The sequence below is a fragment of the Lactuca saligna genome, chromosome 5 (genome assembly GCF_052625555.1).
Source record: "Lactuca saligna cultivar CGN05327 chromosome 5, ASM5262555v1, whole genome shotgun sequence".
Classification (NCBI taxonomy): Eukaryota; Viridiplantae; Streptophyta; class Magnoliopsida; order Asterales; family Asteraceae; genus Lactuca; species Lactuca saligna.
Window position 1 is genome coordinate 229,391,263 of NC_136421.1, and position 17,277 is coordinate 229,408,539.

Here is a 17,277-nt window from a genome sequence, read left to right on the forward strand (position 1 = left end):
ACTTAGCTAATCACATAAACTAAAACAAGTCTTAAAACATTGACAATTATCATTTATTTGGATGAGAATAAACATTGCCATAACATCAAAATCAAGTTTTATGAAGAAAAACAATTTGTAGTAATGATTCTAATCCAAAACTAGCTAAAAAAACGAAAAAAAAATTCACCGAACAGTCACCACCTCGTGGTGAAGTGGCAGATTCCAAAAAAAAAAAAAACGATTTTTCTTGGAAATAGCATCAAGTATAATTGAAAACAAGCCCAGGCTTTGATACCACTGATGGGTTTTGAGCATTCTAACACACCTATGGTGTACATCCAACCCTATAAACCTTGGATCTATGTTTTCTCTATTATACATGAAAATATTCAATATTCCAATGTTTTATCCAATCTAACATATTATGAAGCAACTATACTACAAAAGTCTAGTTAGAAGACATACCTTTTGATGTGGCTTGAAGTCTTGAGCTTGAAGAGCATGGCCCTAATAGCTTAGAAGCCTCAGGTGGAATCACAAATCACCAAAAACACCTTGGAAAACTTGACAGAATAGTAAGCACACTAGAAATTGGCCCACTCTTGTTTACTCACACACTAGTGCCATTTCATGTGCCAAAGAGCTCTTTATATAGTATGGAGGATTAGGGTTACATTCATGTAAATGCTAATACCCATGAACTTTCATTTCCATAGGATCCATGGGTTAAAAACTCCATGGACTATCCATGAAAGCTTATCCAACCTAAATGAACTTGGCCCACGCTATATATATATATATATATATATATATATATATATATATATATATATATATATATATATATATATATATATATATAAGACTCCATATTTAATTAGTTTCTTTTTTATCACTAAATTATTTCTTGATCAATACTAGTTAAATAATATGATTCCATACTAATATATTACAACTTATAATATATTAATACAAAGCCTAAATAGACTATTCTCAAAAGACTGTCCATATAAATTGTTCCGGTGAAGTACAACCCAAATGGACCATGCTACTCTCGGGTCGAATACATACCAATAATACTTATGGGCTTAGACATCTAATCTAACACTATCCATTTCAAACAGACCTGAATACTCCTTTGAAATAAAGGATATTCCCTTGAGTGCAGCTGCAGATCATTATCAATCTCGTCTACATATCTACACGAAAGATCACCCAACATGCCAGATCATCTTAAATCCATCTACAAATAGTCAAACTTGTTCCTCTACAGACTTAACTAATTATTGTCATTATGAAGCTTTCCTATCATCGATCAACCCATAACAACAAAAGAAGCTCGTCTGGGCCTTATTGGATAATGGTAATACAAGAAGAATTGGTTGAGTTTGAAAGAAATCAGGTTTGGATGATGGTACCAAAGCCTAAATTCCACACTGTAATTGGAACCATATGGGTTTACAAGAACAAGTTAGATGAATCGGGTGTAGTGATTAGCACCAAGGCCCATTTGGTTGAAAAAGGGAACAGTCAACTACAGGGTGTTGACTATGATAAAACATATGCGACAGTTGCAAGGATAGCAGCCATACACATTTTTATAGCATATGCAGCTCATAAGAACATCAAGGTCCATCAAATGGATGTGAAGAATTCTTTCCTTAATGGTGAACTGAAAGAATAAGTGTATATGCAACAACCTCTAGTCTTTGAAAGTTCAGAGTTTCCCAACCACTGTTAAAAGCTGGTGAAAGTCATCTTCAGGTTAAAGCAAACACCTAGAGCCTGGTATGAGACTCGTTTAGAGTTTCTTGTCAACTGTGGGTACAAAATGAGGTGTGATAGACCCCACTCTTTTTAGATAAGCAAATGATAAACACTTGATGCTCGTTCAAATTTATGTGGATGATATTATCTTTTTCTCAACGGATCAAGGAATGGTGGACGATTTTCCAAAGCTCATGACCAAAAAGTTTCAAATGAACATCAATAAAGAGATTAATTTCTTTCTAGGTCTTCAAGTAAAAAAAATCTCTCAAGGGATCTTTATCCATCAAGAAAAATATACCGCTAAGTTGTTAAAGAAATTATCAACGGATAATCGCTCTTTAGCAAAGTTCCCTATGGCCTTCGCGTATAAAATCTTAGTTGATCCTACTGGAGAGTCAGGCTATCATAACACGTACCGAGGAATTATTGGTTCATTAATGTACCTCACTACAAGCCCACCAGATATTGTTTTTACTATGGGTTTATGTGCTAGATACCAGGCTGATCCCCAAGTATCCCACTTGAGCACAGTCAAACAGATCTTCTAGTATCTCAAAGTGGGTAAGGCCTTAGGTCTCTGGTCCCAGTGGGAAAACAACTTCATTATATAGGCATTCACTGACATATATCATGCACAGTGTGAATTTGATAAAAAGAGCACATTGGGAGGATGCCAGTTTCTAGGCGGAAGATTAGTAAGTTGGTCCTCAAGTAAACAAAATTGTGACTCACTTTCAAATAAAGAGGATGAATACATGGCAATAACCACTTATGGCTCTCAGGTTCTGTGGATGAAGACACAACTTTTGGACTACGGGTACAGGATGTTGCGGATTCCAATCTATAATGATTCAGAGTGTGTAATAGCCATTTCACACAATCCCATTCACCACTCGAAGACGAAACACATAGAGCTACATTATCACTTCATCAAAACAATATCTTCAAAGGTAATGTTGAACTAATTTTTGTTCCAACTCATGAGGAAATAACGGATGTTTTCACCAAGGCACTTGATTCAACAAAAGTAAATAGGTTCTTGGAAATGTTATAAATTATGAATCCAGACTCTCAGTTCTTCTTGAGTGGTTAACTACTGAAGTCCTCATAGTCTTCGTGTGTGATTAAATTGCTTCTTTTATTTTTTTATCAAAACAAAACTCTTGAAACATTTTACTAATCTTATCCTTTTCTAGAATAAATGATGTAGTACATACTTTATAGGTTTCTCCTCAATATACTTTGTATACTGAATCCACTTATTATCTATATACTCCTCGGGTCTCTTTATTTCATTTTATTTCTAACCCTGCAAATAAGTTACTCTTCATTATCATCTTCCGTAGATGTATCAACAACCCGAAGTCATCAGTCCTCAGACACATTAAATTTCATTATGTTCTACTTAATGAAGTTGCAACATTCTTCAACATTCAATTTGTCGCATATGAAAATTCAGACTTTTCTCAATCAGACCTATTTTTGGATAAAGGATAAATAAAATGATTCTCCCTAAACTAAATCCTTTTTTAAAATCTTTTTCACTCAACCATTTTCACCCCCATGATTGTACATCATGTCATCATGGGCCTGCAAACTCATTAAATGCTCCTCTTTTCATGGAAAACAATTTTAATTTAATTTTAACTGATAATGGTAAAACCCCAAAGTTTTTTGTTTTAATAGCTGCAATTAAAATGATATTAATTAATTTTGAAATCTGGAGGTATAAAAACCCTTCTTCACCCTTCTAAACTGATATTTTTTATGCTTTGTGAACCGTTTCAGACGATCTTTTTCTTCTTCACCCTTCTTGCAAAAACCCTTACATACAAATTCTTCAAAACTTTTTCTGCAACAATGGTGTAGTATGGAATCTCAAAGGAACAATCCAAGGCATCTTGCTCTAGAAAACCTACTGGATCCAGGTCAATAGTGAAGGATTTAACTCCTTCCATAGCTGCAAGTAACTGTAGAGCCATCTTCGATGATTGTGAAAGCCATAGTGACTCCATCAAGATCATGATCCAGTTTCTTCCCATTAATCCTCTGTTAGTGATTTTGATTCAATCACTGATTCTCTTCCTCAATTCGTTCGGTTCAAATGTGCCTTCTTTGCTTTTAGGCCTGTCAACAAACCCGAAGAAATTCATATCCGAGTAATCGATGATTACGTGGTTGTTTGGACCATAAAAAAAATTAAAGCCACAAATTATGGGTTTAATGATCAATGGAGTTCTATTCTCCCAGTACCAAAGATATATTATCCACATTATACCAAATGCGATATCAAGAAAGCTCAAAGGTGTTGCAGAATTCAAGAAAGGAAAATGCCTTCTGTTTGGGAATATGTGTATCATTATGTGATTAGGTGCTTATCAGGAAGAATTGCATGAACAAAAAACATGGGCAAACCTCTTATTGACCTCGTTTTGATTATATTCACAGGCAATCCAATGAAATACGGGGATATCCTCTATAAGTAGTTTCTTTAATACTTATCCAAAGGTGCCCCAGAGGAAGGCATGACTGAACTCACTTTTGCAAGGTTCTGGTCCTTGTGCTTAGTGTATCTTCACTAAGACGTAACCCTCGGTCTTCACAGCAACACCAATTTCTTATCTACAAGAGATCTGAAAAGGTACATTCCATCCGAAGACCAATCCATCTTCGGTCCTACTAGACATTTTCCCCTTCATATTCTTCAAACTGTTGGATTCACTACACTTTTAGTGGTTGATCACATTTTGGATACGAGCGGTACTGCGCCATACCGCCTTACCCTTCCAAGCCTCCCTCATTCAACTAAAGTCCAAGACTGACAACCCAAACCTAAAAGGGTCAAATACATGGAAATTAAGAGAACACCTGTAAACGTTGTCACCAACAGTGTGGGTGCTTCCAAGAAAGAAAAAAAGCTAATCCTATAGAGTCCACTCCTTAGGTTCAACTGTCTCCATTCAAGGCTCATGATCCTCCAGTTAATGTGATCGGTGATAGTTTAAATGAGCTTTTAAATTTCACAGATGAGTTTAGAATGAAAAAATATGAAACTTACCCCAAGTCATGGCCAAAAGCAAAATATTGCAGATGTAGGAGCCTCGCAAAAGACTCCCGCAACCATTCGAGTCAACGTTGACTCACCCGCAGAGACCCAATCTAACCACTCTGCTATATTAAGTGTATCAGTTTCATCAAAACATTGAAACAAAGCCCAATTTGGATCCCTAAGTGAATGAGATGTCGATGCTTGCCCTAAGGTCTCTAGGGCTACACGTTTGCACTTTCTCTCTCTCGAGGAGTTGAACTTCATTCTTCTTCGTGTCACACAAACACAAGAAAAAGCAGTTGTACTGCAGGGCCCTATTCAGAGGCCCTAGCCAGAACACACTCGAGGCCAGACTTTGTTTTAGACCAAGGAAGCTCTGAAAATCTTGTTCCGCCAACATTACATACAAGCAGTTTAGGCACGGTGAGCACCAATGTGAAGGATAGAATTAGCTGGTACATGCACGAGACTGGTAACAAGTAAGGGATAATAGGCCTTCACACAACCCACCTGTTCACAATGGTCACAATCCATGATGCTCGGTGGCGGAGCCTGCTAGCGAAACTCCTTCGCAAAGCATCCATCCCTACCGTAATTATGCCATGTTGTAGATGATCAACACATCCCCTCATGAGCTCTCTTATACTTTCCATAACTGTGGCCCCTCTTTCCCCCAGATCTTGTGTTAGCGGGATTGAACCACTTTCCTATAGGCTGCTAAAAAAGGGAAGCTGCCTCCACTCCCTTGTCTGGATCTCAATATTAAGCTCCCGTCTTTGGGCTTCTTCCTAAAGCTTAGACAGAGTACTATAATTTTAGGTAGACACAAACCAAATAATATCAGTCTTAAGAATGCTCAAGTGTCGCTTCATCTAAGCTTTCTCTGAAGCAACAAACTCTGGATATAATGGATCCCTCTCGATGAACATCTTGGTTTTCTTGATTACCGTCTCATTCGTCTGTTTCAAATCCAGGTGCTCCTAATCCATTCCCTCCCTATCTATCAAGGGAACGTTCCTCATAGGAAACATCTCCTAGAAGTGCTCCCAGGTAACAATAGTCCTCTGCTGAGGAGTATAGGAACTGATCACCAGCTTCCATCAGCCCTTCACACCTAGTCGAAGGGGATTCAGGGCGCATCTGACCTTCTAGTCCTTTGGATAGTATCTAGTGAAGAAACATCCCTCTACATCTGAAGTGCATCTCATAGCCATAATCAGGCAGTTGAATTCAGGGGAGGTTAGAGTTGCTAAAGGCCCGGTACTGGAATAAACCTCCTCCTTGGCCTCCCGTAGTAGTGACAGTTGCGGTGGCTATAGCAGTACTAGTCTCAATGAGGGCGACATAGTTATCATCAAACAGCTCAATCATAACGGTCTTGATCGACCCAAACAGCTCTGGAATAGCACTCCAAATAGTAGTAGCCACCTCAGCATCAATCATCTCCCATATTTGATCATCAGTTAACCTCGACTTTTCCTGGGCAGCAGCTATACATATTTAACCCCTCATGAACACCATACAAAAAATTAATCAAAACATATATCAAAATTACCACAATTTACACTATTACAACCATCATGAAGAGACTAACACTTGGGGTTTGTGATTTCCTTGCTATGCATATGGGTCATGTGCTTTCAGTAGTATGGTCCCATACTACATTCCATACCAACCTGTATTTATCTCAAAGGATCATCCTAACTACCCGAAACTAACCCACGAGTAGGATACACATACATCCTATACACACTCTGTGACAACCGAGATGTTTCCGTCACTGATCACCATTTGGAAAGAGTACGAAAATATATGTAATAAATTATAATCGTAATATTTCATTTTTAAGAAAATATGAATCAAATGTGCCATTAAATTTCTTTTTTAAAATGTCCATTAGGCTCAAAAATTAACGTCCAAAAAGTGGTATCGTTTTCTAAGTTGGTTAACATACGTGGATAGTACTCGTTAAGGTGATCTCACGGATATAAGACTCGTAAAAATCTGACTCCAAAGCAAAGATTTGTGGATTTTATAGGTATAGAAATCAACACATAATAAAGCTAATTACATCAAAACGGTGTTTAGAGATTGGTTGAGTTTTCAATACAAGTGCAAAAATGAGTTTAATAGTACTACTCAAGATATCAACTTTAGGAAAATTTTTGCCAAAAACGGGATCTATATGAGAGAAATATGATTTTTTTAAAATCATTTATTTTTACCCTTATTGGGAAAAAATGAAAGTCAAAACAAGCTAAAACAACCTACAGGAAAGTTGTAGTACCTATTGGGATCATCACATACATAGAGAGAGGGATTAGATCGGAGTTCTCACGAATTAGTTATGTTTTTTGAGAAATCTTTTTATACGTTCAGGTGTTTATCTTTGTGTGTCGGACACTTGACACTACATTTGAGTAGATTGTGAGAGATGTGGCCAAGTGGAGGACTGATACTTGACAACTTCATGTGGAGCCATGATGATCACGTCTGGCACACATAAATATTTTCACGGTGCTCACCTCCAAAACTCGACTATAAATAGAATGTAGTGCCATTCCATTTATGCACGCCTTCAATCTTCTTTCTCACACTCATATTGAAGTTGCTACCTTTTCAGTCCTTGGAGGCCCGGGCCCGATTCAACCCAACATCAGAGGTTTCGCATGACTAGCGTGAGTACACGACCCTTATTTCAGTATTTTAAATGTTTCAGTGGGAGGGGAATAAATGTTTATCAAATGGTTTTTAAATTATATTTGTGTTTAAAAATATCAAATCATTTTTGAAGTTTATATCCTTATCATAATGTAGCGATATAAACTATGCCTAGTTGTAAGCTATGATATTATGCCTAAAGGATATGATGCCTGATAGTCTAGGAAGACATCATACCTAGATGTTATAATGGCCAAATCCTTGGGATAATTTAGTACCTAGAAGTTATGTTGGTCAAATAGAGGGATATACACAATACCTAATTATTACTCTGCCCAAATATCATGTTTTCAAGTAACCATAATTAGGGTGTATATATATATATATATATATATATATATATATATATATATATATATATATATATATATATATATATATTATCACAACTAGAAATTTTGTGTCATGTAATCTCTATACTCAAGTAAAATGTTGAATCAAAAACTTAAGAGCATGTGTGATGCTTATTATATGACATCAAAAATTTCAATCAAATATATCATACAAGTACTACAAATAGTCAACAAGCAATTGGAAACCCTAGAAGTTCTTGTTTAGGTCCATTTTGGACTAGGACTTCCTTATTGGACTCAATGGACCAATAAGCTTCCAATTTGACTATCATGGGCATAGAAACCTAATTGGGCTCTATTTGGACCCACATTAATTTATTTCAACATTTTGGGCCATATTGCGCCTAGAATGAAATGAATTAAAAGCTTGATCCATGAATAACCTAAACTAGTCCAACAAATATGTAAAAATCATACTATATTCTTTTATGTTAAAACTCACCTAAACTAACTCTAATAATGGGCTTAGGGGCATTAAAGCCCAATACTCTCTTTTCTTTCCAAATTCTCAGCCCAAAGCCCAAATCCAAGAAGAAAGGAGTTGACTTCTTCATGCCACCTCACTTATGTCCAACATAGTTCCATGCATGGACCAACATACATCTATGAATGTCAACTCAACCATTTGTCTCCTCTTTCTTCTTGACCTCGGCCGAAAGCACCCACACACACACACTTTCATCACTCCTTACATATCAAACACTCTCCAAGAACACCTCCCCTCTCTTCATAAAATTTTCGAAAAATAAGGGCAATCCAAGGAGATTTTTCACAAAAATCACCCTCCAAGGTAAGGTTATACTAAATTCTATGATCTAGGTTCCTTGATCTATCAAAAATCTCTTCTTAACTCATGAGAAATCATGATCTTGTATCCTAGAAACACCTTAAGGCCGAGATCTTCATTAAAGGGTGCTAGGGCCGAAAAATCACCAAACTTTCTTCCATTCCTCCTCCAAAACCGAAACCACACCCTAAGGTGACCTTCATACCCCCTATTTTCTGTTTTTATGAGTCTTGTGGGGGGGGGGGGGAATACAAGTGAAAGTGTAGATCTATATATGTTTAGTATGCTTTGTATGATTTCTATGCTTATGTGTGTGTTTTTGTGTGTTATAATGTTGGATCTAGCCTTAAAACCCCTAAAAACCAAGATATACTTTATGATTAATGATACTAGCATCAAGTATACTTCTACATAAAAAGTGTTCCAAGAAAAATAGCTAAATGGCTTAATAACATTTTATTTGGACTAAAAACTCAATTTTTGGACATAAAATGATAAAAATATAAAGTTAAAGGGCCCAAAATGTCATATCACGAGTTCCAATGGATGAGGAGTGTCAAAACAGTTTCAATGAAATATTTTCTGAAAATATACTCATTTGGAGGATTAAAAATATAAATTTCAAGCTTAATGGGCTAAAAATGACAATTTCGGCCCAATAGGGCCCATTATGCGAAATTTTCTGTTTTGGAGGGCCAAAACTGTGTTTTTCTGTAAAACAGTGGACTACTAAGGTTCCAAGTACTTTTCAAAAGTTTAAAATGCTTTTTCAATTTAAAAAGGACCAAAGTTGCAAAAATTTTCCAATTTGGGCCAAAATTGTAAAAACTGCGAAAAAGAGGGGCTATAACCGAGAAAACTGCAATTTCAGGGACTTAAACTATTTTCAATGGAAAATATGCTGAAAAATATTAATTTCAATAATTTTTGGTGTTAAAATGTCAAGAAAAATGATTTAAGGACCAAACCGGAAAATTATTTAATTAGAAGGTTGAAAAGATTAAATTTTACAAACAATGAGGGGCTGAAAACAGAAAACTTTCAAGGCTAATTCAATGCACGCAACTTGATCAAATATTGGAACCGCGACTACCTACGTAATACCATACACAACAATACCAAAAATCGTTGTTAAACGAATTGATTCGGTCTCAAATCAATAACAATCCGAAAATACTAACACGACAATAACTCGATTCATACACGAAAACATTTGGTAATTCAATATACACGTGAGAGTGCACAGACGTCTACGCACCATCTTTGGGCCCCAAAGTGTAAAATCTTGTTTGTTGGGCCTAGCTATCCCAATGACCTGATCTTAAGGCCCGAAGACTTCTACCTTACGAGTTGTTGGGTCTTACATGATCTAACACAGCGTAAAAGAACTTTCAATGGCTTTTATACTATTGGTCCCCAAGGGTCCTATGGTATTGCTAGTAAAGTCGGTATTTCATGCGAGGCGGGTCAAGGGCCCCTCGTACCCCTTTTTTTTTTATCCCCAACCGGTTAATGGAGACATCGGGGTCTTCGTGTCCTCTTTCTCTTCAGATGTGGGATTACTCGGAGTCAGGGCGGTTGGATAACGTGATTAGTACGGACGACGCCTACGGGATCGTTAGTATAGTTATAAACTGGTCGTTTGTGTAACGCTTGTTTATAGCAATTAATCATGTGCAAAAATAATCCGACGTCGCCTGGAATTAATGACTTTACGCGTTACAATGGCTTTATTTTAACTTCATGGAATTCAAAGAATTAGGAAAACATCGGGTTTTCCTAGGGTTTTTCAATACATACGGTTTCGAAATGTATACAAGTTTAATGAACAATTTTTACAAATATAGAAACAAACAAGCATACCTATGGATCTTCACAAATGTTTTCAAAAGCTTTTCTTTTCAGAAAATATCGGATTTTCTGGTGGTTTTCAAAATGATACAAAACATTGTTTTCCTAAATATCGCTTATGAACTCACCAACATTTCACATGTTGACGTTTTTTTTTTCAAAATACTTGTATTCTCAGGTAACCAGTGAATCAAAGGAAAATGTACTCAGTGATGGCTTGCAGTTTATCTATTAACGAACTGAACAATTTATTTTTGGGAATGTAATGTTTTGAGACAATGTAATGGATGTAAACTCTATCAGTTGTAATATTCAAATGTTGGTGACGAATGATGTTATATTTCATGTACATTCATTGTGATGGTATTCAATTGAGTCACAACAGCTCCCGAACGTTTCCGCCGTCTGGTTCGGGGGTGTGACAGGTTGGTATCAGAGCTTTGTTTATAGTGAACTAGCATGTCGAGCCACACATTGATATGCAACTATAAACCAAAAAGAGGGACTAACATAACTCTGAACAAAACAAGTAAATAAAACACGCTTGCTTGCATTAGGAATAAGAACATAACGCCGAATCAAACACAATAATGCTGGTATCTCGGTTAACTCGGGACTGTTCTTAGTGATACCAAGGAGTGGATGCAGCCTGATCAACTACATTCTCTCCAAACTAAAACTAACACACGTCTTGATGAGATCGGGATAGCTAGGGAACCTAAAACAATACCCTTTATCACTAAAAAGAGAACGCTTGCTTAGTCCGTACAATAGACATAGCATCCTAGGAATAATGTTAGCATATTTACATACTCGCGCAGACAGCATGGCTGGTTTTCATCACCCTGGAGACCCCTATTTCCCTAATCAGGGAAACAACGGATGGCTAGAGGAGGAGGAGCCTGAGGAAGAGCCTGAAGAGGAACCTGAGGAAGACCCCGAAGAGGAATCTGACGGGGAACAGGAGGCAGAAGTCAAGGGCGAGCCTGTCGAACCCGAAGAAGACGAAGAAAATTTCGAAGAGGAGCTCGATGACAGCGAAGGGGGTGATTCGGACGCAGAGTCCGAGGTCATCAAGCCCCCTTACCCGATCAGGGTGCCTGCTTATCGTGTGGGCCCCACTGGTCCTATACCTCCCTGGGGTATTGATCTTTGGAGATGGAGTAGACAGCAGGGACAGCGACCCCCGTACGACATGTCACGCGAGTTCTTTGACCTGAGAGACGGAGGACCGGCTGATCGAGCCCGTCCAGTCGTGGTGAAACGGTTACGGAATACGGGCGACCTTGCCCAGGACACTGCTGATCAGGTGCGCCAGTTGAGGACTAGGGTCGAGCGTGCGGAGCAGGAGACGCGTGACGTCCTTCGAGAGTTTCACATGATGCAGGTTCGGTGGGAGTCTCGACTTCGGGACGCAGAACGCTTGGTGGCTCGTCTTCAGGGAGCATCCACATCCTCGGCACCACCTCCGGACACAGCTCATCGCGGTTAGGGATAGACTTATCTAAGTAGGTCGTTAGGAAATATGCTATGTACTCCGACTCTATGTTTAAGTGACTACACTACTCATAGAGTCGTTATGCTGTCGAACTAGTATCACTCTTGTATGCTCTTACGAGCAAAATTTTCATGTATCAAATGCGGATAATATTAATAAATTTTTACGTGTTTTGTTACGATATTACAAGTTGCTATGTGTTGAGAAAGTATGATTGATTGGTCAATGGTAGTAGTGTTTAAGTTCGTACCATGCACCTAGTCAGTAGGATCACAACCTCACAGAAACCACATACACTCAACATCTTTCCGTTTCATGACAAGAAGATGCCTCCTCGACCTACTCGCGGAAACCCAGGACCAACCCCACCTGAGGTTTACTCAGCCGCGTTCCAGGCAGCTGTATCTGCAGCAGTCACTGCACCGATTACGCAAAATTCATCAACGGAAAAATGGAGGAGTCAATGGACAAGGAGCCAGAAGTTCGAACAACGGGATGAACCAAGGGTCTACCAAAACATGTACCTACAAGGACTTCACAAACGCTAAACCACGAACTTTCAACGGCACTGGAGGGGTGATCACTTTGAAGCGATGGATTGAAAAGGTGGAGTCGGTATTCGAGATATGCGATTGCCCCGAGTAGATGAAGGTGAAGTTCGCGGCCTACACTTTTGTGGACCAAGCACTCACTTGGTGGAACGGACACGTGGAAGCCATGACGCTCCCTGTAGCCAACTCTATGCCATGAACAGAAATGAAAGAAATGTTGATGGCTGAGTACTCCCCACAAGGCGAAATACAGAAGATGGAGCAAGAGCTATGGAACCTCACCGTACAGAATGCGAATATCGATGCCTACATATCAAGATATAGTGAACTATCTCTGCTGTGCCCGGGTATGATCACATCAGAAGGAAAGAAGATTGAACGATTCATTTGGGGACTAACATCACCCATTCAAGGGAATGTGATAGCTGCAAACCCTGAAACGTTCGACAGTGCGAAGAGATTGGCAAAGAGGTTGTATGATCATAACAACAAGAAGGGCGAGAAGCCAGTGGAGGTTGAGAAGAAAAAGGAGGGTGATGGCAAGAAAGCGAGGAACAACAAGAGAAAGGGACGTCAGGGCCCCGAGACCTCTAAAAAGCAGCAGTCAGTGGCAGTTAACGCTGTCACCACACCGGTTCCAGCCACACCACATGCTCTAGCCTCAGCTGTTTCAAATTCTTCAAGACCCTATTCCGGTAATCTTCCCAAATGTAATAAGTGCAGTCTCCATCATCACGACGAATGTAGGGAACTCCATTGCACCAGTTGCAACCGAAGGGGACACACTGCAAGATACTGCAGGACTTATCCTCCCCAGAACCAAAATTAGGGAAACCACCACCACAACAACAACAACCACCGCGATAACAACAACACTAGTGCCGGCGGCAATAATGCAGGGCCTAGCCACACCTGCTTCGGGTGTGGAAGGACGGGGCATTTCCACCGATATTGCCCTAACAACACCAACTCAGGAAACAAAGGAGCAGGAAGGATGCTGACTATGGGTCAGGGTGAGGCAGTTCAGGACCCCGCAGTTGTGACCGGTACGTTCCTCCTAAACCACACTTATGCATGCATCTTATTTGACACCGGAGCGGAGCGAAGTTTCGTAAGCGAGAAGTTTAAACATTTATTAAAACAACAACCCCAAAAGCTAAATGAAACCTATATGGTGGAAATGGCCAATGGGAAAACCAAATCCACTGGGGAGATCTACATCGGATGTACCCTAACCCTTAACCAACACGTCTTTCGAATAGACCTAATGCTAGTGTCAATTAGGAGTTTCGATGTGATTGTCGGCATGGATTGGTTAAGCCCCCACCATGCTGAGATTATATGCCACGAGAAGGCCATTCGCCTTCGTCTCCCAAATCACGAAACCCTAGTAATTTACGGAGACAAACCCAACACGAATCTTCGTCACATCTCGTGCATCAAGACACAAAAACATCTACGAAAGAACAACTTGGCGTTCTTGGCTCACATAGTGGACAAGACCAAAGAAGAAACTAACATCCGAGATATTCCAGTAGCGTGTGAATTTCCAGACGTGTTTCCTGAAGATCTTCCGGGAGTACCCCCAGAGAGACAGGTTGGCTTCCGAATCGACCTTGTTCCAGGAGCAACTCCTCTCGCTAAATCACCCTATCGGTTGGCTCCTGCTGAAATACAGGAATTGTCCAGCCAACTCAGTGAGCTTCTGGACAAGGGATTTATCCGACCTAGCTACTCGCCATGGGGAGCTCTGGTGCTCTTTGTCAAAAAGAAGGACGGATCTTTCAGAATGTGCATCGATTACAGAGAGTTAAATAAACTCACTGTTAAAAACCGCTACCCACTCCCACGAATCGATGATCTGTTCGACCAGCTCCAAGGAGCCAGTTATTTTTCTAAAATAGATCTACGGTCCGGATACCACCAACTCAAAGTCCGAGAAGAGGATATTCCTAAAACCGCTTTCCGAACCCACTACGGACATTATGAATTCGTCGTAATGCCCTTTGGTCTAACAAATGCACCTGCCGCATTTATGGACCTAATGAATCGAATCTGTCGACCGTTCCTTGACAACTTCGTCATTGTGTTTATCGATGACATCCTCGTCTATTCTCGAAGCAAAGAGGAGCATGGCCAACATCTCCAACAAGTCCTAGAAACACTGCGATCGGAAAAACTGTATGCCAAACTCTCCAAGTGTGAGTTCTGGCTCTGGAGTGTGAATTTCCTAGGCCACGTAGTTAGCCACGACGGAATTCATGTGGATCCCTCTAAGGTCAAAGCTGTGGAAGGATGGACAACTCCGACCACGCCCACAGAAATTCGTCAGTTCTTAGGCCTAGCAGGCTACTATAGGAGATTCATTCTAAACTTCTCTAAGATCTCCAAGCCGCTTACCTCACTTACGCAAAAGGGCGTACCATTCAAATGGACAGACCGACAAGAGATTGCGTTTCGAACCTTGAAGCAAGCTCTCGGTAGCGCTCCTGTACTATCTCTACCTGAAGGAACAGAAGATTTTGTGGTCTACTGTGACGCGTCGAATCAGGGCTTAGGTTGCGTTCTCATGCAACGTGGAAGAGTGATAGCATATGCGTCCCGCCAACTAAAGACGCACGAAGTAAATTACACGACCCATGACCTAGAATTGGGAGCTGTGGTCTTTGCTCTGAAAATTTGGAGGCACTACCTGTACGGTACGAAGTGCACCATCTTCGCTGACCATAAGAGTCTCCAGCACATCTTGAACCAGAAGGAGCTGAACATGAGACAACGAAGATGGGTTGAATTGCTAAACGACTACGAGTGCGAAATCAAGTACCACCCAGGCAAGGCCAACGTGGTAGCTAATGCATTAAGTCAGAAGGAGTACTCTAATCGCCGTACGAAAACTCTCTCGATAACCATTCAATCTCATCTGGCCACTCAAATTGCATTAGTTCAGTCGGAGGCTATGAAAACGGAAAATAGAGCTAGCGAGGCATTGCGCGGGATGGAGAAGAACCTAGAAGCAAAGGAGGATGGGGTATACTACTTCGTGAACCGTATTTGGGTCCCAAAAATTGGAGGATTGAGGGAGGTTGTTATGAAGGAAGCCCACAAAGCGCGATACTCCATTCATCCTGGTTCGGACAAGATGTATTTGGATATTAAATAACACTATTGGTGGCTTAACATGAAGGCGGAAATCACGACCTACGTTGGTAAGTGCCTTACGTGCGCCAAAGTGAAAGTGGAATACCAGAAACCCTCAGGATTGTTGCAGCAACCGGCAATCCCTGAGTGGAAATAGGAGGGGATTTCTATGGATTTCGTGACCAAGCTACCCAAGACGTCGGACGGACTGGACACCATATGGGTAATAATCGACCGACTGACGAAATCTGCCCATTTCCTGCCAATCAAAGAATCCTACAAGATGGAGAGATTGACGCGTTTGTACCTACGAGAAATTGTGAGACTCCATGGAGTGCCAAAATCTATTATCTCGGATAGGGACAGTAGGTTCACATCGTGCTTTTGGCAATCACTCCACAAGGCAATGGGAACTCATCTCGACATGAGCACCGCGTATCACCCACAAACGGATGACCAAAGTGAGCGAACCATTCAAACGCTTGAAGACATGCTTCGTGCATGTGTGATAGACTTTGGGAAGTCATGGGATACCCACCTACCTTTGATCGAGTTCTCATATAACAATAGTTACCATCCGAGCATCAAGGTGGCTCCATTTGAAACACTGTACGGGCGTAAATGTAGATCACCGTTATGTTGGGCTGAAATAGGTGATACCCAGCTAGCGAGAACACATATGTCGGACAAGGCACTAACGGGACCGGAGATCATTCGCGAAACCACAGAAAAGATCGTTCAAATCAAAGCTCGATTGCAGGCATCGCGTGACCGACAAAAGAGCTACGCCGACAAACGGCGAAAGCCCTTAGAATTCCAGGTCGGTGATCGAGTACTGTTGAAAGTCTCACCCTGGAAAGGGGTTATACGTTTCGGAAAACGGGGAAAGCTGAACCCGCGATACATTGGACCTTTCGAAATCGTCGCCCGAATAGGTCCGGTAGCCTACAGACTACAACTACCCGCAGAACTAAACGGTGTACACCCCGTGTTTCATGTCTCTAACCTGAAGAAGTGTCTATCAGATGAAACCCTTGTCATTCCTCTTGACGAAATTGAAATCAATGAGAATCTTCTGTTCATTGAAGAACCAATCGAAATCATGGACAGGGAGGTGAAGCGTACTAAGCAAAGTCGCATCCCGATCGTGAAGGTACGGTGGAACGCAAAGCGTGGTCCAGCATTCATGTGGGAACGCGAAGACCAAATGAAGCAAAAGTACCCTCACCTATTCTAGTATTCTCAAATCTAGCTTTCAAACAAAATTTCCGGACGAAATTCCCTCTAATGGGGGGATGATGTCACAACTAGAAATTTTGTGTCATGTAATCTCTATACTCAAGTAAAATGTTGAATCAAAAACTTAAGAGCATCTGTGATGCTTAATATATGACATCAAAAATTTCAATCAAATATATCATACAAGTACTACAAATAGTCAACAAGCAATTGGAAACCCTAGAAGTTCTTGTTTAGGTCCATTTTGGAGTAGGACTTCCTTATTGGTCTCAATGGACCAATAAGCTTCCAATTTGACTATCATGGGCATAGAAACCTAATTGGGCTTTATTTGGACC

At 40.3% G+C, this 17,277-nt stretch overlaps 1 protein-coding gene across 1 annotated transcript; it reads left to right on the plus strand.

Moving 5' to 3' along the window:
- Positions 1-1,342: 1,342 nt before the first annotated feature.
- Positions 1,343-1,666, plus strand: LOC145046334 (putative mitochondrial protein AtMg00820). The gene has a single exon (XM_078994617.1). The coding sequence runs from the start codon at positions 1,343-1,345 to the stop codon at positions 1,664-1,666; it is 324 nt and encodes a 107-aa protein (XP_078850743.1).
- The last annotated feature ends 15,611 nt before the right edge of the window (positions 1,667-17,277 follow it).

What these genes read in the sequence shown, in the direction of transcription:
- LOC145046334 (XM_078994617.1), top strand. Translation starts at nt 1,343, where the DNA reads ATGGTAATACAAGAAGAATTGGTTGAGTTTGAAAGAAATCAGGTTTGG.